The sequence below is a fragment of the Xyrauchen texanus genome, chromosome 6, assembly GCF_025860055.1.
Source record: "Xyrauchen texanus isolate HMW12.3.18 chromosome 6, RBS_HiC_50CHRs, whole genome shotgun sequence".
In the NCBI taxonomy this organism is placed as follows: domain Eukaryota; kingdom Metazoa; phylum Chordata; class Actinopteri; order Cypriniformes; family Catostomidae; genus Xyrauchen; species Xyrauchen texanus.
In genome coordinates, this window is record NC_068281.1 from 13,529,076 (window position 1) to 13,556,161 (window position 27,086).

A 27,086-nucleotide genomic window follows, 5' to 3' on the forward strand; every position below is an offset into this window, starting at 1 on the left:
TCTACGGTGTTGCCACAGTTTGTGCAAAAGCTGCCTGCAAAGCTACTGGGAGGTCAACAAGTCCCTAGAGTGTCCTGTTTGTTTGAGACGAAGTGTTCTGTGCTTCTACATCTTATAAGTGTATCTAGCTTTGCTTCTAAGGGTGAATCTTCAGAAGGCAGCAACTTTATTTCTTTCTCAGATGGCAAATCAATCTGTGTAGAGAATGCAGAAAGTAAAATGGCAAGGGAACCACATTTGTACATTCTCTGAAGTTCAGTAAGAAGTTTTTGCATGATCTTAAAAATATAACTGAGGCTAAGGGATCTGCTCTAGTCCAGGTATGAATTTTAGAGACTATTATTTTATATTTTTTAACAAAACAACTTGTGGTCTTTTTATGGTCAAATATTATAAAGTAAAGGAAAATTGCAATCAGTACCTTTGCTGGTCTTAACTGGTTTAGACTAGTCTCAGTGGGTTTAACCTGTTCTTTCATCTTGGCCAAGCTGGTGTTCATATGGTTTAGTTGGGAGGCCAGCTGGTCTCCCAGCCTGACCAGCTGAAAAGTGCCCAAAACCACTCGAAAAACAAGCAAACACACCAGACTGGGAGGCTCATTTTTTTTTCCTTTTAGCAGGGTCATTGTAGTACTAGTGAGTGTACCAACTTAATACTGTATGGGGTCATCTTCAAGACCGATTTGTTCAGCAATCAATACCAAAGGTTTGTTTAGTGCAGTGTTTAAAGCATCAATCATGATCAAATCAATAGTTACAAATGTCAATGTAACAGGACTTATCAACCAAAAGGTAATAACCACGCTGTCCACCATCGTCCAGATGGTTATGGAGCTCAAAGATGAATCAGTGGAAAAACACATCACCAGATAGAGAAGACATCAAACATAGGGAGGATATCATCTGTCTGAAGGTGAGATGTGTCACAATTTATACTAATAACATCATTTAGGCTGTTCAAACCTATTAGTATAGTTTATTCTAACAGAGAGCACCTATTCTAAACAGGTTTTTTTTTTTTTTGTGGGGTTGGCTTTAAGAGAGAGACGTCCTGTGAAACTTGGTAGGTACCATTTTCATGTGGAATCACATCTTTCCTTTGTATGTAACACTGAAATAAGACATATGAAATCAGCAACAATAAGCCAAATCTGTTATGCTGGCTAAGTTTAGCTGTCATTGTCACTGCTGCATCCTCTCAAAGCTCTTGTTTTATACATGATTTATTGTCTCTTGGGACGAGAAGGTAGATACAGACATGATGCTGCTTGACAGTTCCTGCTCCCAGTTCCATGTTAATGGAGTCCAGTGAATCTGAGAAAACTCCAACAACACCCACATCTACATTGAGATCATTAAGGTCCAACTAGAGTTGGCAAAATGTGGCAAAAGCTTCAAAAGAAAGTCTGACCTCAAAGCCCATAAAAAGACGTACTCCTTAAAGAAGCTGCACCAGTGCTCCACCTGTAGAAAGAGTTATGTTGGTAAGCATGAACTGTCCTTGCACATACGACTACACAGATGAGAGGCTGTTCAACTTTCTTTATTGCAAGAGAAAGTTCAGCAGGGAGAGTGGTTCAAAGTGTCACACAGGGGAAAAGCCGTTCTCTTGCTCTCAATGTGGGAAAAGCTTTTCTCAAAGGAACCCCACCAGTGTGGTGCTTTTCAACACTGCGGTAGATATGAGAGTCCACAGGGCGACCCATGCCGGAGAAAGGCCCTTTCCGTGCCCACAGTGTGATAAGAAGTTCATCAGTAAGTGTCAGCTGGATGTTCACCTGTATAGCCATGCAGGGAACAAGCTGTTCAGCTGCTCTGTGTGTGGGCAGGGTTTCTTGAAGAAGCAAGAACTTAAACGTCAGCTCATTCAGCCAAGAGAACCCATCCATTTCATTGCCCACACTGCGAGAGCAGCTTCAAACGGGTCAGCCACCTAACATCACACATAAAGATCCATTGCTCTGACACCCCTTACAAATGCACGCAATGCAGCAAGTCCTTCAAGCATTCCCATAGCCTTAAACCTTAAACCCAAAGCCTTCACACTGTAGAAAAGTACTTCAGCTGCGAGCTCTGTGGGAAAAAGTTTCCTTTATCAGGAGATCGTACCAGACACATGGCGGTACATTCTAAGGAAAAACCCTACTAGTGGTCCATGTGTGATAAGAATTTTCACTTCAGGAGCAGTATGAGGTCCCACTTTCAAAGCTTTTGATCTGCTGTTGAATATACTCCCAGCACGTTTGAGTGACCAAGTTTAAGGAGCTTCTGCACCCTCTTGAGTTTGTTTAACTGACACTTTGTACTGGTTTTAGCTCCACTAGATGGCAGTCTGTGCTTTTAGACAGAATTCAAGAATGTGAATTATAGGAGGTTGCCAAAAAGGTGCCTAAAACCCACTGTTGCATAGCTTCTGTAAAATAATGAAAATTAAAGGCATTTCATTATGATAAAAGTAAAAAAAAGAGATGCATTTTTTTATTTTTGTTTGTTGTAATGTCACAAGAGAATGTTGTTTTGTCATTAATAGTACTTAAGGCCTTTTATTTAAAAGAAAAAAAAAACTTTTATATCTACACATTTACAGTGCACCGCTTGAACAATTCCTCATGGGTTTTAGACACATTTATGCTTTTCAAAATACATTAGATGAAAACGTAATGGCAGCCTAACATGCCTACGAGTAAAATTAGATTTTGATGCAAATGTCACCATTTCAGCTGTAGCACCCAGAGGCAAGGGCCAGCATGGAAATTCAAATATGCTCACACTTTATTTGAAGCTGTGATGTTTTCGTATTAACCTGCTGTTGTACCAGAAGGGTACAATAATTCTACGCACTATGAAGGGAAGTCATATGGACTCCCATTGAATTGTGACTAGTGGGTCCCACTGTTCAAAAAACAATGAGTAATACATTTTCTCTGATTGTATATTTTCTTAACTGGGCTAAAATATTATGCCTTTTCCCATAATGCATAGTTTATATAAAGAGCACAGTGCTGCATAATATCCATTCTTAATTCTACATCTCAGCTGTCATCTCTTAAAGAGGTCACAGGGGAAAATTACTTGGCATGTGATTCTAAGCAGCATAGGTAGCAAGTGCTGAAAAAAACAAAAACACTATTAAAATGTACTGCTCAACAAATAGTCTGACATTACATATGCTCATGATAATGACAGTTCACTCTTCATCTTCCAGAAATACGACTCTTATGAGTTCATCACCCAGGAACTCAATCTGATCTCAGTCTGATCTCAATGCTCACCATTTCTCTCCCCATCCCTATTTTTTTTAACAATCATATGTTTGCATGTGTATTCCCATTTGTTCTTGTACATTAGCAGATTCTGATGCTACTCCAGCAATTTCATTCCTTGTCGAACATATAAACAGTAAGAAATTCTAAGTCTGGTCAGAGTAGTCACACTCTGTCTCCCTGACAACTGTCGCTAGGCAACTAACATTTGTCATCCCTTTTCTTCCTTACCTTGTGTCCCATTTCCAACCATCTGCCTTTTAGAGTGAAGCCATCAAACCCTTTTAAATACAAATACAGTTCACCTCATTGCGCCTCACTACAGGTAATGGCAATGTTCTTTTGGTCATGTAGCTGGTTTATTTGCATGTATCATTAGATGTAATCACAATTGCAGGGACAAGTTTCAGACGAGCCAAAGTTATTGTAACACATTGTCTTTATTCTCTCATTTTCAAAGACAGAGTGGAGAACATTCATCAATACTGAGGAACAAGTGAATGGTGCTGCCTTGTTTGACCTCTGAACGTTTCCAGAACGTTGCATTTTTATAGTTGATGCATAAGCCTGTGTGGCCAGCCCCCACAGAAATGGTTGGTCCTATATGGCATATACAGTGAATTCCATGAGTTCATGTGGTGATGGGTTTAAAATGTGAGCAGCTGAAATTACAAAACCAACCTGATCGGCTCTGTGTCTCCTTATATGGCTCATTTTGTACATTTGTTTCAAAATATGCTCACATGTCATCATTTTACTCTCAACACTATCAATATTTCTGAATGGATGTAATTTGAGGTAACCCATGGCTGTGAATTTGCCAAGACAGACATATACCTGGATCAACATTTTTGTCGAAAAACAAACCAAACACTATTCCTATCTCAATCCCCAACATCTGTCATATGTTAAAGTTTTATTTGTTGGGACATTTGAGTGTGTACACACACACACACACACACACACACACACACACACACACACACACACACACACACACACAATCCAATTTAATGGACAAATTTAGACAAGCATAGGCTAGTTTTATGAACAGTCTTCAAGGCTGATTTTTTATATAGTTAAATTAATCTACAGTAGAATATTCTGAAAAATATCAAATGTTATATATAAACAATCAAATCATATATATTGGGCCACCTTTTGATCCCCACATATTTAATAACTGGATAACTTTCAGTGGCATTTTAGAGCCCTGAGTCCTGGTTATTTTCTGAATTTGAACCCTACCAGTAACTTCAAAGATCAGAGGGAAATGATAGTTTTGTATGCATGTTGTTCAAGACCCTACCTGTAAAATTTTATTGGTTGATGGGAATATGGTTCCGGGACCAACAAGGATGTTGATCATGATACACATTAAACTTGGCAAAATCACAGTTCAGCCTCTTTATATTTGAGAAAAGACATTACATGCTTTAAGACTAGATGAAAAAGTGGGCCGTCTTCAGTATTGCTTTTCCAAACATCTGTTCTTTATTTGGTGACAAGGAATTTAGGAAAGTGAGGTGAAAGTACATTTCTAACATGAACCCAGGGCATGTTATATTTAGATTTCTGAGACTTGCATATAGCCACTGCATTCAGCTAAATCAAATACTATATATATTATAATATTATAGTGGTTTTTATTTACTTGTCAGTGTTGTGTGAACATGACTTGCTTTCATTAGACTGAGGTGTCGAATGAGCTAAACGGCAATTTGGCACAACTCAAAATTTAAGTTAATCTCTAGAGTTGTCTCTGTCTGACTCAAGGGACTCTATCAAAGCTCTCTCTACAGACCAATCTGCTTTCCCTGCCAGCACTGATTGCCTAATATTGTCTTTTTTCTTGTTTTATGCTCATTAAATAGCAGCTCCACTTCTTTGGTGGAGTTTAATTAGGAGTGTGAGTAATTAAGAGTTTAAATTGATGTTAATATCAGCAAGAGTAAGAACTACTAGATTTTACCAATGTATTGCAATTTATCATTATAAGTGCTGTAGCACCAGCAACAAATGGCCCATTACAACTTAAAACAATCCATTAGTAATGGGATTTTGCTCTTTGTGAGTAAAAGCTAGATTACTAAAGCAATTACGATTGTCAAAATTCAGATAATCAAATAATTAAAAAAGGAATCAGGGAGAAATGTATCTGTATCACAATGTAATGTATCACAAATACTGCTTGTTTTCTTCAAATATTGTTCTCAATTAATTCCAACATAAACCTGGAGCTTTTGTTTGTTGAATGTGTTTTCTGAAGCACGCCAAATCAGCCATATGCCACTTTTTTCACTACAGTAATTATCACACTGCGGAACTGAACATGCAAACTATTTTAGCAAGTGCTAATTCCTCTTGTAAATAAGGCCCTTGAAGGTACAATTCGCAATTACAGCAACTAGCCAGCTGTTTATCCAAGAACAATTAAAAAAAACTGCTTTGAATACCTTTACCTCCACATTTCTGTTGATTCAGACCATATGTTCCACAAATCTTTACTATTAGTCTGAAGGAAAATTCCTAGTGTGACATATGTCTTCGCAATAACAGCTTGCATAAAGAATGATCTCCTCCTGGAGGTCAACACATGCTGATCACATCAATCTTTTGGACAAATTGAGTCAATAAATTAAACTGATTGAACATACTCCTTTAGACTATTTTAAGTTCAATTTTAATATAAATAATAAATTAAATGCATGTTTCTTTCAAGTGTTCTTTCAAGGGCCATACTGAAATCTGTTTTATTTTTTCTTTATAATTTTTCCAAAATTCCATGTTTTAAAGTTTAATTTAATTTTATCAATAAATTGGTGTCTAATCAAATTAGTTCTTGAACCTTTTAACAAGTAAAAAAATAGAACAAGTACTTTTCAACATGCTATGGCATTTAGAATAACAGCACTCTTGCTTGTGATATAATGCTTAATTTTATTATTATTTATTAATCATTATTTAATATTATTATGAATATTACTACATTGAATATTACATTTTACTATACAGTTGAAATACACTGTATTTCTGTAGCAGTTCCTTCAATTCCAGTCGCCTAGCTTTTATTTTGAATCATGCTTTTATTTTGATGTGTGGTTTTGACGGAAGCTACACTTTCTCTGATGTATGAACAGTTTGCTACATGGCCCAGTGTGATTGTTAAAGTGCAAATGCTGTTATTTAATCATATAAAATATATTATACATGTAATACGCACATCACAGTGGATTAGTGCTCTGCTCTATCATCTAACAACGCCATTGATTCTCAATGTCTGTGGAGTTTCCAGTGTATAAGCGGTCGGATTTATATATTCATATAAAGCGCGCAGCTCATCCACACTAAGATTGCAGCCTTTCGCGGTTTAATAATCACACTAGATACCACATTTGTAATTTGATTAATTGTTCATTTCAGTTTAAAAGGAGTAACAGAGCACACTCAAATAAGCATGTGAGCATTTGAAAGAAGTCGTGTGTTAGTCAGACTGCATACGGGTACCAAATTAAAGGGTTAGTTCACTCAAAAATGTTGTGCTTAGTGATGTCATATAATGGCAGTTTACGGTGAACACCTCTTCAAGCTTCAAAGGGACACAAAAGTATAATTCAAAAGTCAAATAAATTATTCTTTGAGACTCGTGATTGTAATGAAAGCATCCGATAAGGTTTAATGAGAAACAAACCAAAATCTAATGTATTTAGTGAAACTGTTCGGTGACTGTAACTCTCCTCTGCACATTACGGAGACTGCACGAGACCAGTCGTTTTACGCAGCCCACTGGTGAAAAGGCAAAAATGCGTTTAGTTTATCTAAAAACAGTACCTTGTAACTTTTCTGCTTCAAATCAAAGTTTGTAGAATGATTGTTGCTATTCACCTCGGAGTTGGATGGTTTGGTTAATGGCTTAGAAGTCTTATATGAAGTGCTTTATGAAATCCTTATTATGGAAAAAAATTGTGAGAAAAATACTTCCAAAATCAAAACAGCGGAAAAAGTGGGTAGACAGTACTGTGGTCTGTTTAACATCAAATATGTTCTTATTGACTGTGATTTTGACATTTTTCTAATTAGCATGGACAGACAAAAATGGTAAAAGACTCCATGAAATGACTTTACAAGCTCAGATTTCTTTTCTGAGTGGACATACTTTCAATTGAAACAGGACGTTTGAGTGGAACACATCAAAACACTTGGCCCCCTTTTTTTCAATAGCCAAGGCTTTGGTTTATGCCACAGACATGAACCATGATTTGCTTCTTGCTATTGCTAATAGTTAACAGATAGTATTAGAAGAAGGGGACCTTCTACTACTAGAGAACATTTAATTGGACATCAATTTATATACGTCCCTGTATGCAAGAGGAATTATCAATATTTTTGGTCTGAGTAAGACTTTCACCTAATTGTATCTTTTGTCAACTTAGGAGTACAGTAGCATATAAATGGCATCAAAGATAATTGACATTGACTAAAAGTCACACAACACTGGTTATGAAACTGTGTTAGTTCCAACAGTTTTCTCTGTGATAGAGAAAGATTTTTAATGGGAACAAGGTGAAAAAAGCTAAACGAAAATCTATGCAATAACTACATTATCTTGTTTAGTGCCTGTGGTCCTGTTTTTTACAGCAGAACTTTTACTACAGTTCTGTATCCTTGCAGTGTCAGCATGCTTCTCAACAGGCACTACTACGGGAGCTACTCTATCAACACTAACAGCCTGCCACAGGCAGCATGATCTACTCATTATACTGAGATTCAGTGCTTTATTTGTGTGTGTTTGTCTGTGTTTAGAGGACTCTTGCAACCTTAAAAGGTCATGTTTTGGTCAGCATAGTTTTTACACTGCTTGGTTTCTCTGCACCACGGTCACATTCGATGACTGGGAGACTGGTATAAACAACTAATTTCACACATATTAGTTTAGGTAATATGATCGGAAGATTATCGCTTTTGTGATGTGGTGCGGAAACACTGTCTCTTATCTCAGCACCTTTAAATCTATACATGCAGTTATTCTCTTTTATCTCCCCCCCTCCTCATTTAGTATTTTTCAAACTCTATTTCCAGCATGCTCTCAGCAGTCTCTTTCTCTCGTCCATTTAAGTGTTCACACTGACAGCGATTTGGAGGCATTCATTTTTAAGAAGAGCTGTTAATTTTCTGCAACAAGTGTGACTGTGACCATTCACAATTCGATGTGGGTGTGTCCAGCGACTCAAAGTTGATAAAAGTGTGTAAAAACCCTATGCAAATGGTCAGCGATACAATAGAATGATGACTAATGGAAATGAGGACAGTGGAGCTCATGAGCTCATCCGTCTCCTGTGAGATGATGTAGCTGATTATTTGCAAGGCAGGGGAGAAGTAAATTTTACTGTGAATTACACTGCCTGGCCAAAAAAAGTCACCAATTGGATTTAAATAAGCAGATACTTAAGAGCCTATGATTGGATCATTATTGCAATTATTAATATGTTTCTGCTGGCAACAATTATTTTAACCCTAACAGATACAGTGTAGCTTCTCATTTCTTAAACAGCCATGTTGGAAGACGTATCCCGTGGTCATGGAAAAGATGTTACTGTGTTTCAGAAGGGGCAAATTATTGGCCTACATCAAGCAAAGAAAACAACTAAGTAGATTGTGGTGCAAATTCATGTGTGAAATTTCAGCATGAGTCCTGACCTTAACCCCATTGAAAGTCTTTGGGATGTGCTGGAGAAGACTTTACGGAGTGGTTCGACTCTCCCGTCCTCAATACAAGATCTTGGGCAAACATTAATGCAACTCTGGATGAAAATAAATGTTGTGGCATTGCACAAGTTTGTCGAAACAATGCCACAACGAATGCGTGCCATAATCAAAGCTAAAGATCCAATTAAATATTAGCGTATGTGACTTTTTTTTTTTTTTGGCCAGGCAGTGTATTTAAAAAAAAAAAGGTTCTAGGGTCATTCTATGTCAACCAAACCACTTTCATTTTAATTCTTATTTTTTATTTTTTTACTAATGAAAGAAATAAACAATTTATTATCAAAGCCAATATATAAAATGCCATGGATTAATATTTACAGAGTAATCCATTATTTTGTAGAGGGGGGTCAAAATGAAAATATTTCACTTCTGATTTGAAGCAAAAAAAAAAAAGTTCTAATAAACACATTAAATCAACTCTAGCACCCCTTGTTGCATTGTACAGTATGTCTAAGGTCAACGTTAGAAAACGAAAAAACAAATTTGTCTTGACATATAATCAAAAAGGTGTGCTGAAGTCAACTGCTTTAGGAATAGACAAACATGTCTCGGTGCACAAATAAATGAATGACTCTGCCACCTTTCTAAGGTTAGTTTTGACTTTCAGTTTTGCTCCAATATCATAGGCGCAAATTGTCATTTTGACCCTACAAAATAATTATAAATTATTCTCTACAAAATAATGGATTACTCTGTAAATGTTAATTCATAGCATTTAATATTTTTACTTTCATCAACATTTAAGTTTACTTTTCATCAGAAAAATAAAAAAGGATTAACTAAATAACAAATTTCAGCCAGGTAAGTTTTTAAAATTTGACATTGAATAACCCTAAATGATTTTCTGCTGCTCACATACAGAGGCATCATAAAAATAAAAAAAGAGAGAGATGCACGGAAAACCGAAAATGTCTGTGTTCCAAGTAATTTTAATATTACTTGTAATAATAATATGATGTATTATGCACTGATCCAATTAATATACAAACACTTATGCCTCCAGAATGTACATTTTTGGCATCAAGAAAACTGGTTCCTTGTCAAAATATTATGACATCTCATTTTTACTGGTAATACATCACATTTCTGATCCCCAAACATTTTCAAAAGCTATACCCAGTTGCACAGCCCACCATTATGTATGGGCATCCAGCAGCGATAACGTCTGCTAGCAACCAACAGTACAGCTATCTCCAACAATAAAATCGCTGTCAGTGTGAACGGGGAATCAGTCATGTTACATTAGAGCGCTGAGATCATGACAGGAACGTGATTTCTGCCTGAGCATTCTACTTCCTCTGTGTCTACTGAGGTCTCTGTCTCTTCCTCCATCCCGGTCTCGGTCTCGGCCGAGATGGGAGCGAGGAACCAGCCCGGACAGAAAGCGTTTGGCTCTGCTGGTCAGGCTCTCTCTTCGGGCAGCTGCTGGGGACCCCTCAGTCCAGCCAGGCCCCAGGCTGTGGCCCCGGGCCGCTCTCACAGCCGCCTCCAGTAGATCATTAGTGTGGTGGTCCAGAGAGACGGAGAGTTCCAGATACAAGCAGCCAAACATCATTGCGCTGGAGTGAGCCTCTGAGACACACAGAGAGAGAGAGCAAGAGAGAGATTGAGTGATACCGGCACAGATGGAATTTGACAATGTCTTGTCATATCAACACAGATTAGCTTTTGGTAACTGAATGAATTGAGTCTGACTTAATGGAACGTTGAGTGGGAGGAGGAGGAGAATTAAAGATTAAATGCATGTGTGTGTGCGTGTTTTAAGGTGTATTGACAGGGTGGAATTATATCAAAACAAGACAACACTGGCATGAATGAGTGGAATGACCTGAGAAGGAACAAACCTATGAGATGAGAACAGATAGACAAACAAGGAAAACAGAAAACACTTATCATGCAGACTGAAAAGTGAGGTGTAGTTTTAAAGGGGTTATATAAGGAAAAACAGACTTTTGCTTGATCTTTTGAAACACAAGTTAGATGTACTATTTAGAAATACTGTAACTTTCAATTCAAAACATTCCCAATCCATCTAGACCATTTACTGTAACAGTGAGTGAGTTTGGTTCATGGTTTAGAACACTTTTCTGAAGGATTTCATGAAATACCTTTGGGAGATAAAACAATAATGAGAAATATACCACCAGAACCAAGACAGTTGACACTCTGACAAATTTGCACTCTAAAGTGTAGAGCAACTTGGCCCGTCCATTAATTGTGAGGTATGAGGAATTCAAAAATATATTGTTATTCCTAAACACCAGAAGATACTATTATTGCAGTTGGTACATAACCAACAATAAGCCCACCAAATATTGTTCTGTTCCCGGCTCTGGGGTATACATGTTGCTCTGCATAGCCTTCAGAGTGACCACAGCGTTAGAAAAAAGTGCCTGAAGTTTACTGTTGATTAACCGTTACAATGTCATATAGTCTTCTTCTATGTTCTATAATCTTGCTTTGTTATTGATAGATGAGTTAGCTTATTTCCATTTTATTGAACATAAGCAAATCATTGGCCTACAGTCCACAGCAATCCATTTTGCGATTGAATTCCGAGATAGATTTATTATAAGGGTTTCTCTAAAGACGCATCAAAAATTTGACACATGCTTGTGACGGACGCTTTTGGAGTGTCTCACTTCAGTTGCATCGTGTCATAAACACAGAGTTTTTAAGTTGCTGTGTCAAGTTAAAGGGTCAATCGTTTAATGTCTTCTGAAGCAAATCAATAGGTTTGTGTAAGAAACAAACTAATAATTAAAACTTTATGAACTATTCAAAAATCGCTTCCTGCCAGCAGTCGACACATCACGTTACAGTCACGTGAAGTATGCGCAATAGTGTTTTCACGCAGGAAGTCGGAAGCGTGCGCTTTGTTTACAACAGAGGAACGAACGTCACGCAAGAGTTGGGTCATTTCAAACAGCAATCCTGCACTGGTCGGAAGCAACGATTTAAAGTTAAACACATTTTAATTATCAATTTGTTTCTTACACAAACCTATCGATTTGCTTCAGAAGACTTTAAATGATTGACTGGAATGGATTACTTTTATGCTGCCTAAATATGCCTTTTGGACCATCAAACAGCCAGCAGTCTGATGGCACCCATTTACTGGCAATATTATGGACAAACAGAGCTTAAATAGGCTTATAAAATTCCTCATTTTGGTTCTGCTGAAAAAGTCATACACATTTGGGATGGCTTCAAGGTAAGTAAATCATGAGAATTTTCATTTTTGGGTGCACTAACCCTTTAAGCATCGTTAAAACGTAGAAAAACACATTCCTGCATGTTTGAAAACAAGAACGCATTCACATCTTTTGCTGTCACTAGTGTCAAGCAAGCCGGAGTGTGCTTCTCAATCGGAAGGCTGCAGTCTAGTTAAGAATTAACAAAATTAACACATTAAATTGACAGCCCTAGTTGTTACTCATTTCACATACAAAGAGGATAGCCAATCATAAAAGAGCTCATTTATTCAGAGGTTTTTAAAGGTGCAGTATCTAAAGCAGCCTGTTTAATACAAAAGGGCTGAGAGAGGGCAGAAAATGGTAACAGAAAACTTTTATTTTGTGAAAGGAAAACAAACTAAATGATGCTTGATATGACCCCTTAAAAATGGTGTGCTCCGTTATTATAAAAATGAAGTGGAACTCATTCGCTCTGCCACAAGCAGATCTGAGATTTATTGCATGTGTGTAGCACCGCAGTCTCGGTCTCATCAACGCTATAAATTCTGTGTATGGTTATAGACTCATCTTCACCCAGCATAAGACTGGCCATCTCTATTTCACGGAGTTACTTCATATGACCTCAAAGCATTAATGCATTCAGTGCATTTGTGTGTGCCTCTTTATCCAAGGCTTGAACGTCAGTATCAAATAGCTGACCTACAAATACTGAAATGTAAATAAAACCCATCTATGCCAAGCTGAGTACACAGTGAGTGTGAATTTGTGTGTTTTTGTGTCTTGGCATAGAGTGAGAGATACAGACAGAATATTTCCATATCAATGAACACACTAACTGCAGCACCCTGGAGGTAAAATATGCTGTACACAGCTGTGCCCGGATAACCCCCCACTGCCCTTCCTACACAAGTTCCTTGCTTCCTCATTCTTTCCTTTTCTCTCTCTATATCCATCTGCCTTTCTCTTGATCACACCAAGGTGGTCTAAAATACCTGAAGAAAGGTATCCATTAGCATGTTAGCATTACCATTCATCTTAAAAGCAATTGCTTGCCTGGTGCATCCATCCCCAGAAATACACAATCCGAATGCCAGGACTGAGTATCACCAATCTTTATTATGATGCGTATCACAATACCTATATGTCACAATTCATTATATTGCAAGGCAACACTATCTCAGAATTTAATTGTGATTGAAACCCCATTCAGTCTCTGGATTTGCGCTTATTTTAATGACCTTCTTCATTTAAAAAAAAAAAAGAAAAAAAAAAAAAAGATTCAAACAAATATTGTTACAGGGAACTAAAGTATCAATACAAAATTGTGAGAAAAAGTACTGTCAATAAGCCATGTGACAGATCACATTATATTAGTGTTCTATATCCAGTCCGGCGGAGACTGCATCGGCCGTCTCCGCCGGACGATCGGCTGTAAATCGCGGAATTTTCTGACCCACCTGCCTCTTCTTCTAACTACCATTGGCCTGCCACGGAAGAGTTGCATAGACTCAAGCTCTGTGCTCGGACGGTCTTGCTGTGGATTGGATGCCTTTTGGCTGGAGGATCGGATAGCTGCGGGTATCGCCCAAACTTCTCGCCGGCCATCTATTACAACAGCGGCTTCACAGACGTGTGGTAGGACACTGCAGGTGATGGTGGCGCCACAGAGGATGCTGTTCGTCCTGCTCACTGCTTTGGCTTGTCATAGCTGTTTTAATACACTTTGTTACGCTGTTGTTTCAAATCTTGGTTACCATATCTGTACAAGAATGGCAATCTTCTACTCATCCCTGGATTTGCATAAACTGAACTCAACATATCGTCTTTCTGGGGTCATATATAATTACTGTGCGCACTCGAAAATCGCGCGCCGTCCTAGATAGGCCTATGTCCACCGAGGATCCCGGCGCAGCTTCAATAAAGATGCACATTTCACTTCTCTGCTCAATGACGTCATTCCAGTAATTTCATCTCGTCGGTCATTCTCCAAGTCCGCTGCAGAGTTACGGTCAGTAAACCCGCTAAATATCTGTTCTATCAATATTACATCTTCAAATGATGAAAAAACTGAGTCTCAGACACTAAGGATGGCCATAATAAACGCAAGGTCATTATCCAATAAATCGTTCATTTTAAATGACTTTCACTACAAACTCACTGGACTTCCTATTTGTGACTGAAACCTGGTTGAAACAGGGTGATCTCTCATCTCTTGGTGAACTCTCTCCCCCGGATTGCGCCTTCTTTACCACTCCAAGACTTTCTGGTCAGGGTGGGGGTGTTGCTACTGTTTTTAAAAATCATTTAAAAAATAATCAACTGCAAACGGATGTGTATTCAAGCTTTGAAGTACAGTTAATGAGAATTAACTTAGGGAGTCCTGTATTATGTGCATTGATTTACAGGCCTCCGAAGTTTAACAAAGATTTCATCCAACAATTCTCTGAGTTTCTCTCTAATATTGTATCCCGATGTGATAGGCTGCTGATTTTAGGAGATTTTAACATTCATATTTGCTGTCCATCCAAACCTTTGGTGAAAGAGTTTTCTTGTCTTATTGAATCCTTCAACCTGTCACAATCGGTTTCTAGTCCTACTCATAATCGGGGCACATTTTAGACCTGGTGCTATCACATGGTTTTTCCGTAACAAATCTGAGAGTAGTTGATGCTGCTATTTCAGACCATCTGCCAATTGTGTTTGATTCTGTCTGTGATTCTTCCACCTTGTCTCACTCAAAGTTGTTGAATTACTCTCGTTTTATCCAGCCTTCTATGGCCAGCTTATTTTCTGAGCACTATCAGGCCAACTTTGCAGATTTTATCCCATGCAACAAATTAAACACTGAAGAGATGGTGGAGGTTTTTACTAAAGCCTGCTCCATTTCTTTAGATGCTGTTGCTCCCCTTAAGCCCAGGAAAGCTAAGGGAAAGCACCCCACACAGCCTTGGTTAAATGACTCTACTCGCTCTCTTAGACAAGATTGTCGTAAGGCTGAGCGAAAGTGGAAAAGAGATAAACTTCAAATTTCTTATGAATGTTTAACTGCATGTTTAATCAATTACCAAAAATCAGTAAGAGAGGCAAAGTTCAAATTCCTCTCTAAATTAATCTCAGAAAATGCAAATCGGCCGAGAATGCTGTTTAAGACAATTGATTCTGTGCTAAAACCTTTATCAGCCCCTACTCTAATTCCTTCTCGAGAAACATGCGAGAATTTTGCAGTCTTTTCATGAAAAAGTCTTGACGATCAAGGGTTCAATAAAGCCAGCAATATATAATCCACTTTTGACCTGCTCACCGATGAATTCTTTAACTTGTTTTCATCCTATCTCCTCTTATCAGCTGGCTGATATTGTTTCTAAGGCAAAATGTTCCAGTTGGGAGTCTGATATCGTCCCTACTCGTCTCTTTAAGGAAGCTTTTGAAACCTTGAGTCCAACTGTAACAGATATCTTTAACAGTTCTCTACCAACTGGAATTGTTCCCGCTAGTTTTAAACATGCTGTAGTTCACCCTCTTCTTAAGAAACCTCATTTAGATCCATCTCTCCTCAATAATTTTAGACCTATATCAAAGTTGCCTTTTATTTCTAAACTTCTAGAGAGAGTCGTGCATGACCAGTTGAATACTTATCTCGGCACATCTAACATTTCAGATACTTTTCAGTCTGGTTTTAGATCTATGCACAGTACAGAAACTGCCTTGTTGAAGGTCAATAATGACCTTTTGCAAATCCTTGACACCGGATCGCATGCAGTGCTTGTCCTACTAGATTTAAGCGCCGCTTTTGATACTATCGACCATAGTATCCTGTTGCATCGGTTGGAAAAAGTGGTGGGGATTCAGGGTGCGGCCTTACAGTGGTTGGCCTTGTATCTCAAAGACAGAACCTTCACAGTAAATATGGGTAAATTTACTTCTATATCTGTTCCCCTAGTCTGTGGTGTGCCCCAAGGGTCCATTTTAAGCCCGCTTCTCTTCTCACTATATATGCTGCCACTGGGGGCCATATTTGAGAAACATAGAATATCCTACCACTGTTACGCTGACGATACACAGTTTTATCTACCGGCAAAAAACTATATGTCTTATCCCCTGGAAGCCTTGTGTGACTGTTTTGATGAGATCAAATGCTAGATGGCAAACAATTTCTTACAATTAAACGAAAGTAAGAGCGAAATTTTGATACCTCAGCTACTTTTAATTTTCGGTTCCTTCCCTGTTAGTGTTCGACCTCATGTAAGGAATCTTGGATTTACATTAGATTCGGTACTTTACTTTGAAAAACAAGTCAGCTCAGTGGTAAAAGGCAGTTTCTTTCAATTGAGATCAAAAGTAAAACAGTTCTTGTCCCCAAAAGATTTAGAGACTGTCATGCCTTCATTACATCACGACTGGACTACTGTAATTCCCTGTACTGTGGTCTGCCTCAATCTACAATCACTCGTCTGCAAGTTGTTCAAAATGCTGCAGCGAGACTTCTGACTGGTACAAAAAAGAGAGATCACATCTCTCCTGTCTTAGAAATTTTACACTGGCTCCCAGTTAAGTTCAGAATTGATTTTAAAATTGCAGTTTTGGTGTACAAAGCGCTATCCGGTGCTGCACCAACATACATATGTGATTTACTGACTATGTACACTCCCCAAAGAAATCTTAGATCGTGTAATCAGCTTCTTTTAACTGTTCCACGCTTTCGCTGCAAAACCAAGGGTGGTCGGGCCTTCTCTGCCGCTGCTCCTAAGCTCTGGAACAGTCTGCCCTTCGCTGTGAGGTCTGCTTGATTGATTGTATATGAATCTTTTGAATGAATTATTTCAGGTGCTATATGTATAAACCTGTCTTTTGCCTTGTCTATTTCAATGCTTTTAAATTGCATATTGTAATATTGTACAGCACTTTGGCGCAGCTCTGTTGTTTTTAAATGTGCTATAGAAATAAAATTTGACTTGACTTGACTTCTAGCAGAAAAACACGGACATACTTTCCACAAGTACGCAAATGCAGACACAAATGCTTAGTCAGTACACTGTATACACACACTCCTATTGAACATGCACAATAGAGTTAACAAATTTCAGCACCCAAGTGGGTGATAGAGTAACCTTCAAATGTCCGTCCGTGTGCCATTAAACCAGATATGTTATCCAGTTAGCTTTGCATAAACATTCAATGGCTGTTTGTCAATGTCCGTTCTTTTTAAGATTAAGATTCAACTTTATTGTCATTGTTCAGAGTACAGGTACAGAGCCAATGAAATGCAGTTTTTCGCATATCCCAACTAAGCTGGGGTCAGAGCGCAGGGTCAGCCATGAAACAGCACCCCTGGAGCAGATAGGGTCAAGGGCCTTGCTCAAGGGCCAAACAGTGACAGTGCTGGCGCTTGAACCCCCAACCTTTCGGTCAGTAACCCAGAGCCTTAACCGCTGAGCTACCACTGGAAGAATGCCGCTGAGCTACCACTGGAAGAATGCATTCTTGCATTCTTACGATTCTCGTCAGTTCTCTGGACTAGTTTGACGTCATCCCCCACATCCAAAAAAAGACAATGTTTAAGAGGTTGTTGAATCTCAAAACTCACATAGATGTGTTTCATGCATATCTTCCACATTCGCTCTTTCAAGGTAGTTAGTCAAGAAAGACTCACAAGAATGAGAATACATTCTTTAGAAATGAGAAACACCAATTGATTTTAATTGATATTCTAGTTAGTTAATGAGTTAGTTAGCAAGAAGCAAGTAAGTAGTTTGCAAGATTCTCTTAGTTCAAACTGTTTCTCCGCCATGATCATAGTTGACCTGAAACAAAGCCCCTCCCCCAGGGGGAGCCTTCAATCATAACACAGTGGTACACTGGTAAGAAGACCAGAGGTAGTTCCTTTTAAATGGATGTCAATAGAGGAGATGCTTCAGGATGCTGAATAAACTGCTTTTGACTGCCTGTCCACTACATATCAACATATTGTAAAATAAACAATCCTTTTGGAGTGTACCATGTGTTGAGTTTACTACAGTAAAATTGCTGTTTTATACGAGAAGTCCCAGACAATTTTGGGCCGGGTAAGTGTCAGTTTATGGCTCTCACAATTCATTTGTATGGTGTCCGCAATCAGTGATTTACTGTCATAACACTGAACCCGGTTCAGGGCCATTATATGATTTGCTTCGAAGACTCCCATGATCCAAGTTGACCTTTATGCTCTCTCCTATGGTAGAGAAGCAGCTGGTATCTCCTTAAATGAAAAATTATCTGAAAACTGACTGTAGAAGATGACAGTTTATGCTTACAGTATATTTGCTGTAGTGCCCCTTGTGGCAATGCAAAGAATGCAATTCTGGCATTGATTTATGATTTGCGGTCTGACACATTTCAGAATATCGTATGATATTCTGTTGCTAAGCGTTTATGTTCACATACTCTACTATAGTGTTTTGGGCCTATTTTACACTTATAAGAGCCCTAAAAATCCTTCCCACATAATGGTGTGCCATACCCCGTGTGCCATACCATCTCTTACGCTGTTGTTCTATAAAGGTGAAGTGTGTACTTTCTGTAACACTAGCATCACCAAAAGAAATTGTTTTTAAAATGTTTGTTACTTCACAAGTTTCCCCTAACACTCCCCCATCTTCCATTGGTCAGAAAAACAGACAGTTCTACCCAAAACTCACTCCATTAGCTAAGCCAATGTTGCTCCGTCAGGCTGGTCGGGATGCTCAAACAAACAGCACAAGAAACAGCACCACAAAGACAGTATTTACTTTTAAAGGAAATCAACCTACTAATAGCTTATTAGCAACGTTTTGTTAATGATTGCAAGACACTAAGCTTACTGCCCCTCTCTTTATCCTCCTTATCACTATCCTCCCTTCGCTTCACAACAGAGGCAAAGGAGCGTATTAGAGAAAGAAAGGTGTCAGGGAGAGAATACGATTGCGTGTACCATCATTGGCATACACGTACAAAACACACACTCTTAAAGATAGTAACACCAGTACATTGTAGGTGAGAGATAATAGAGAGCAAACATTAAAAATGCCCTAAACATGCCAAGCAAACAGATGCGAGAGAGGCAGATGCAGCATGACTGAGGATGCAACTAATGGCCAGTTCTAGCATTTTATATATAAGATATACTAGGGTCAGTGGACATTTTCCAGCATGTTGCCATGTTACTTTTAGGTATAAGCTTTTATGCCAAGTTGATTGAGTATTAGCATAAACCCAATTTTCGATATATTTCTCAGAAATTCAGAGAACCCCCCAAATATCAGTATTCCCCAGGATACAAAACCCATTTAAGGGCTAATTTGCCTTTCAAATCTAAATTAATCTCCTAAATGAGAGTTACTGAGACAAAATTGTGGCCGCACTGCTGAGAAAACACCAATCAGGCGAATCCATATTCCATTCTCGTACCATCCTCTAAATGGACTACAGTACATATCTACTTACGGATGCATGTCTCCTAGCAGCACCCGTTTGTGCTGATAAGCAGAGTGATTTTTCTAGCAAAGAATTTATGGAGCCCCTTATATAAAAAAAGCCAGATGGAGATGAAGACATACACTGAATCACAGTAGCAAAGGTTTAATATCGATGACTCACTAGTGTGAGAGACAGAGGTAGACCAAAGGGACATTGTGTGAATAAGATACCTGTTGATTTATGGGATTTGTACTTTAAGTGTTTGTTACAGTGTTTACAAACCAGCACTGTATCGAAATACCTCATTTTGTTTCATATTTTTCTTCTCCACAATTTTCTGCAACAAATCTCAAAGCTCCAAACAAAAGATAATTTCAACATTATGTGTGCTATATTATATATATATATATATATATATATATATATATATATATATATATATATGAGTGAATTTTTGTCTGTTTTTAGTTTAATTTTGAAGAATATTAAGATTCTAGTTTGAAAATCTTCCTTTCACTGACACAGTTAGAATATTCAGCATTCAAAATTTGTATCAACACTGGACATGACAAAACTAGACACTCCCATTATTATCAGTCGAGTTGTCTTCACTGGGAGTGCCTGATGCAGTGCATCGTGACGCACGTTTAGTTGACGGAGACCACATTTCTATTTTTAACAAGCAGAAAAGCTCCCTCCGTTTTATTCACCCTGTCCATCTGAAATAAACGTTTTATTTGCAAATACAATTAATAGGATTAAAATAACACATTTAATAGGGTTGTCGATTAATATTTGTAATCAAATTAATCATGATATGTTGATTAATCAAATAATCGCATGTATCAATATTTGCATAGACAGGCGCCCAAATAAAAAATACAAATCAACATATGACATAATTAAAAATATATTCAAAATGTTTTCAAAAAATTCAAATTATTAAAATATATAATATTATTGTGCAGAAGATTACAGAATTTCTTATATAATTTATATAATTGCACTGAATTAACATGCTGGGCCCTATTTTAAGAGCGATACCGTTAAGCACGGCGCCATGCCATAAGTCATATGAGCGAAGTCAGTGGGCATGGCCATGCAATGTTGGTATTTTCATGCAAGCATGCGCTATGTCTAGGCATAATTAATTCCCTCATGCACCAGTGATATAAACCAAGACAACACATTCATAAGAAGTGTAAATGGACTGTATGAAATTATTTAGATGATTAAATTACATTACGCATTAACTGCTTTGCACGCTCACAAAATAAGAGCCTGTTAAATTGACACTCCTAATATTTAAAATCACAGTTCCACCAAAATCAGCTGATGACATTTCAGTACTTCCAGTGTAGACATGGCATAACCAACAGTGATGTCATTTTAGTATTTGCATGCTAAATTGCTATTGGTCTTTTTCCTTAAAACACTTGGCATACTGAATTGTGCATTGGTTCTTTTTATCTATATTTATGTATCTATTCATTCTGCATGCGTCTATCTGTATTTGAGTTTACAACTTTTCCTGTCAGTTTCCCTAAAACTTTTCCACTCCTTTTTGCTCTCCTGTAAGTAGTGGTATTCCCTTGAGGCAAATGCAATTCTAGTTGAATAAGGATATACAGTATAGAAAAAGGCCTACCCTCCGTACTGATCTCACGGGACCTCACAAGGTCACTCTTGTTGCCCACTAGGATGATGGGGGTGTGGGGCAGCGACTCCCTCATCAGCAGGCGGAGCTGGGCAATTCGGTGGAAACTATGCCTGTCAGTCAATGAGAACACCAGGATGCACACCTCGCATTGCAGGGTGGACATGTCCTGTAAATCAAATTGCATACAGACCAATTACAGCAGAGATCAAGGTCATGAAAAGTCACGCAGTAATATAGTGGTTTCTGTATGTGCTGTTTGTGAAAGCATTAAGCCACAAGAGGCCATGCTTTACAGTGATTTTGCGAAAAGTAAGGTGCGTTCCTAGGCACGACACAAAGCAGATTGCATATAACCCCCTTTGCCATGGTAAAATCACTGTAATGCACATTCTTCTGTGAATTATTGCTTTTATAAAAGTATAATAGTGGAGGCAGTGTTTTTCTGTATAAAAAGGAGATTTGACTACAGTCTATACAATATTGTTGAATTATACTCAATTGACTTCTGAAACAAATTGTTCACAAATATAGCGGAAACAGCAATAAGATAAAAGACACCAGTATTCAATAAATAGTTTAACTTATTATTAATAATTATCCTTACCAACAATTCTTCCACCAAGTATTATAGTTCATAATTCTAACTATAGGCTGCTGGCAGATCATGTGCATTTCTGGTCATTTTACAATAGCTTCGAACATGGCTCATCCTATAAAAAGTCAGCACTATCCATATTATAATGAGTATTAGAGGATTATGTGCATGAAAAAGAGGATCAGCAGGATTTATGGAGATGACCTTAAATCTATGATGGCTTTGTTGTTGTTCCAGCTCTTAGTTGTTTTTGTTGCTGCTGCCACGGAGCTCAGGTGTATTTAAATCACCCCTTTGGAGCAGATGCCTCACTCAGGCACAACCGTTTACCCCTGAGAATGTCATTGAACATCACCTCAAACACTTGAAAGCTGTGAGCTAAAAGTACGTGAGTAAAAGTACGGCCACACAGGTGTCGGCCCTTCACTCTATGACAGATAAGGGGCCTTGTCACTCCAACATTAAAGTGTTAGTTCACCCAAAAATGAAAATGATCCCATAATTTACTCTCCCTCAATTCATCCTAGGTGTATATTACTTTTTTCTTTCAGCCAAACACAATCAGAGTTATATTAAAAATATCCTGGCTTTTCCAAGCTTTATAATGGAAATAAATGGTACCTTAGATTTTGAAGCCCCAAAAGTGCATCCATCCATCCATCCAAAAAGTTATCCATACGGCTCCAGGGGGTTAATAAAGGCCTTCTGAAGCAAAGCGATGCATTTTTGTAAGAAAAATATCGACATTTTCTTACAAAAACACATTGCTTTACTTCATAAGGCCTTTATTAACCCCTGGAGCTGAATGGATTACTTCTATGATGGATGGATGGATGGATGGATGGATGCGCTTTTTTGGGCTTCAAAATCTAAGGTACCATTCACACCAATTATAAAGCTTGGAAGAGCCAGGATATTTTTTTTATATAAATCCAATTGGGTTTGGCTGAAAGAAGAATGTCATGGCTTGAGGGTGAGTAAATTATGGGATAATTTAAATGTTTGGGTCAACTAACCCTTAATGAACAGAGAAGAAATACAATGCTTCTATCCCCTTTGTTTGTTTTGTTTTTGCATCTCCTAAAGGAGAAAGAGGAACCGATAAACAGATAGAACAAGAGAGAGAGAAAGCTTGTGTTCTACATCCCAATCCCTGAAGGTGAATTTCAGCCCTCTGGAGAGCTGTGTTAAAAATTCACATTGCAGCCCCAGATTCACACAAGCCCAGAAACATAGAAAGGCAAATTCACTAAACAGTTGCAGCACTTTCTGGATGTAGTTCTGTGCAAAAACCTGCATTTTACTCACCAACCACCTGCAGTCCAGTTCAACCAAGTGCTAAATGCACTGCAGTAGCGCTGTAGCATGAGTATTTACATTATGTCACGGTCATCCTTTTTACGTAAATTTGGCTCATTATAAAGCTCATTGCTCCTTATACGCAAAACTCAGCACTAATTATCATTGTCCTATTACTACGTACTTTGAGGTTGGTAATAATTAATTAATTAGCGCTGAGTTTTTAGTTTGTCATAAAAAACTAGGTGTTATACAATTAATGGCAGTAGTAATTAATCAAATGATGCATCATAACCAGGCATATATCTATATGTGCAGTGCAGTCCAGCACACTTTTGTATCAGCACACCGCTTCCAATTATTGTTTTGTTTACATGTCCAATGTGCAGATCTGATATTTAATAATTATGTTTTCTTTTATTTACTAATTGTTTTTGCACAATGGTAAATAAAATATCATTAGCCTTAAATAATAAAAACACACATAAATGTATACAGTACACATATTTTAAAACGCAAAACAACTTAACATAAATATAATGGTCCATATCAGTCAACGCGGCTTAAGGACTCCGCTGTTGGTTATTGATCATGGCGAATGTCCGCTCCCTCGCCAACAAAACGGACGAACTGCTTCTGCTCACTCAAACAAATCATGACTTTTCCATCTCTGCTGCTCTGTGTTTCACAGAAACCTGGCTGAAAGAAACCATCCTGGACAGTGAGTTACATCTGCCGGGCTTCCAGCTGTTCTGAGTGTTGCAGAATCGTCTGGGAAAATTAGAGGCGGCGGGACATGCCTTTACATCAACTAAAGTTGCTGTACATATGTAACCATGTTGAAGAAGATGTGCTATCCTAATTTAGAAGTGTGGAGAGGCCTGAAGGACGTCACAAAGCACAAGACACCATCCCTTTGCTCTGTAGAGAATCAACAACTGGCTGATCAGCTGAATGTGTTTTACTGCAGGTTTGAAAAGACAATGTTTTTGCTCATTGATAAAGTTTTACTCTAATAGAAATTAATTGTAATTTTGAAACATATGATTATATACATAACAACTCACATGAGATGAAGACCTCAGTAATATCAGTAACCTTATAAAAGCTGTTTTATTCTACATGGAGAGGGTCCCCTCATGGGGGGCTTTCATGTTGAGATCACATGACCAGCCGGATGTTACTTGCTTAATCTCAGCAACCACACGGTTATCGGACACTTTCACTCAGGGATTAAATTAGTCATGGCCAACTCTGATAAGTAAATTTCTCCAGTAGCATAGATCACTGAAAACTACTAAATTTGAATTATATTGCTTCCACACCCTTTGGTGTCAATGTTTGGTCTAGATGGCATAAATAGAAATTACTGAGAGCACCTTTAAAATACTCTTATGTATTAAAAGGTTAAAGTTGTTATATAAGACTGTCTAATAGCCCACTACTTCACTGGAATAAATTCCAGTCATATATCCTAAGAAAAGTAATAAATAAATTCATAAATAAAAATATATTGCTGCACTCACAACTGTTATCTGTTAATATCATAGAACTATTACCAATGTTTTTCCTCAGACAAACAAATACTGACAAAACACAATTTTTATGGTGAGCAACATGTCTGCAGCCAATCTGGCAGCACAATTGAACTGTGATACACAGATGTAATTATGTGGATGATGATTTATGTGAAAATGTTAAATGTTATAGTATATGTAACATATGTTCTGTCATATGTCTGTGTTGTTACCAGATTTATTGCGTAATTCCTAAAGTGAATTAGTTGCTAAAACAATGCAGACAGTGCGTGAAAATAAACAGCGATATTAGATGGCACAATTGATTCTTAGTTAATTCTTCCCCAGAGTCTTTGGAGGGAACAGAGTCTACTGGGGTGGAAGTGAGAAGGCAGAGGGGGCCATCTGTCACCACACCACACAGGAAGGGCAACTGGGCTGTACACAGAGGAAGACCTCTTCTTCCCAGAGCGGACACATGTCTTAGCTGCACAGCGATGAGACAGCACAACATGGTCGATAGTGCTCTACATGATGGAAGGGTCTCTGGGGCCAGACTGACAGTGTAAAAGGTCTTTTCATCAGATAAATGAGAACAGCATGTACATCAGTATCTGACCAACAGCATCAAGACCTCCCACTGCGGTTAAGGCCATCTGTCACCGTCCGCCCAATCATGCACACAGAAAAGTATTCCTCTAATGGCCCTGCATACACACAAGCAGGTATCCACGTTCAAATTTATACTCTCAAGTGTTAATGTAGTATGAACTAGTACCTGCACGCATAAATATCACACAAACTCCGTTGATTATTGTCACGAAATGCACACACTCACTTAACACACACAAATCCCAGCAAATATGCCTGCCAGCTTTTTGGTCACCTCTGTGCAGATTTAGACTTCTAAATCAAACACTCATTAAATAAAATTTTCTATACATTATATGTAATTATATACAGTATTTAAGCTATTATAGTAGGTTAATATTAATATTGGTGATAAAAGCTAGCTAATCCAACTAAAATGTTCATTCACATGGCCTGGTGCTTTTTACAAGCAGGCACATTTAACATTATTAAATGCTTGTCAGAGATAATTTGTGTTCACACAATTTGGTTTTAAAGACTAATTAAAATGTACAAAATATAAATGTTAATTATAAGAACTGTTAATTTTGACCATTCCTTCACCAGAATCTCACAATGCCAACAAAATGATAGCCTACACAAATATTCTGCTTGTACTTTTCCTCTATTCCTGCTTAATGTGCAGAGACAAATATAAGTAGGTCATTCTTTGGTTGTTTTCTTCGAAAAGCCAATCCTCTTTGGGTGGCCCAACACAGCAACATTGGCCAGTCCAGTCCATTGTCCAGCAATTTAATTTAGGGACAGTTTTTGGTAAACCTGTTTTAAAACATTATTATTGCAACTCCATTTGGTGCCACTAGAGTTGCAGAAGCTACACACTACATCTTTAAATCCATGAAATGATCCCTTGCTGTGCTTCTTGTTGTTGCTTATAAGCCTTTGGTTCAGAATAAAATGAGTTCATTGGAGGTCATAACAAAACAGATTGCAGTCTGGGCACAACATGTCATTAAAATAAAAATCCCCCAAATCATCTTCTACTCTGAGCTCACTCTCCAGTGCCTGTTCCTCTCTCTCCACTGGGTCATTTAACACAAACACACCTTCTTCCCGCTCAATCAACCAGCCTAGCACAGGAAGACAGATTGCACAGAAATCAGGCCAGGGCTGACCGTGAGCCAATACAGGAGAAAGAAAAATGAAATAATGGCTTGACATAAGAGGGAGTCAAGGGTGAAGAGGAGCTTGCATAGCAGATAAGAGATTTTAATTTGTTGCAGTGTTGGGGGGGGACTTAACTGTGTTTCCGAATTTATTTTTTGCACCGAGTGAGGTTCCATACCCCTGCAGTTCATCAGCATAGACCATCTGTCCACACATGCCCTCCTTCCAAATACAATGAATATACACACTCTGTCCGAAAGCCCGCACCCAAACACGTGGCATTTTTCATGAATACAACACACTTTGGTGTCCCCTGACCATGTACAAAATAAAAAAAGAAAGATGATAAACATGAAGCATTTTTCTTTAATTTTTATGCTGACCATGAGCTAATCCAGGAGAAAGCAAAATTAATGAATAAATAAATAAAAGGCTGGACATAAGAGGGAGTCAAGGGCGAAATTGGGGCTTGCATATTAACAATTAATTTGTTGTCCGACAGCCAACACCCGAACATGTGCATTTTTCATGAATACACTTTTTTGTCCCCTGAATATTAAAATAATTAAAAATAAAAATAAGAAACATTTTTCTTTCATTT

At 38.0% G+C, this 27,086-nt stretch overlaps 1 protein-coding gene across 1 annotated transcript in view; it reads right to left on the minus strand.

The window, feature by feature from the left end:
• Positions 1–4,219: 4,219 nt before the first annotated feature.
• The window catches only part of rem2 (RAS (RAD and GEM)-like GTP binding 2), a 44,201-nt gene continuing 21,334 nt past the window's right edge, over positions 4,220–27,086 (minus strand). The window contains exons 4-5 of the mRNA XM_052127981.1: positions 21,305–21,482; positions 4,220–10,600 (exon numbers count right to left, since the gene is read on the minus strand). Coding sequence (XP_051983941.1) covers positions 10,266–10,600; positions 21,305–21,482 — 513 coding nt within the window. The 3' untranslated portion in view covers positions 4,220–10,265. The remainder of the gene's footprint in view (positions 10,601–21,304; positions 21,483–27,086) is intronic.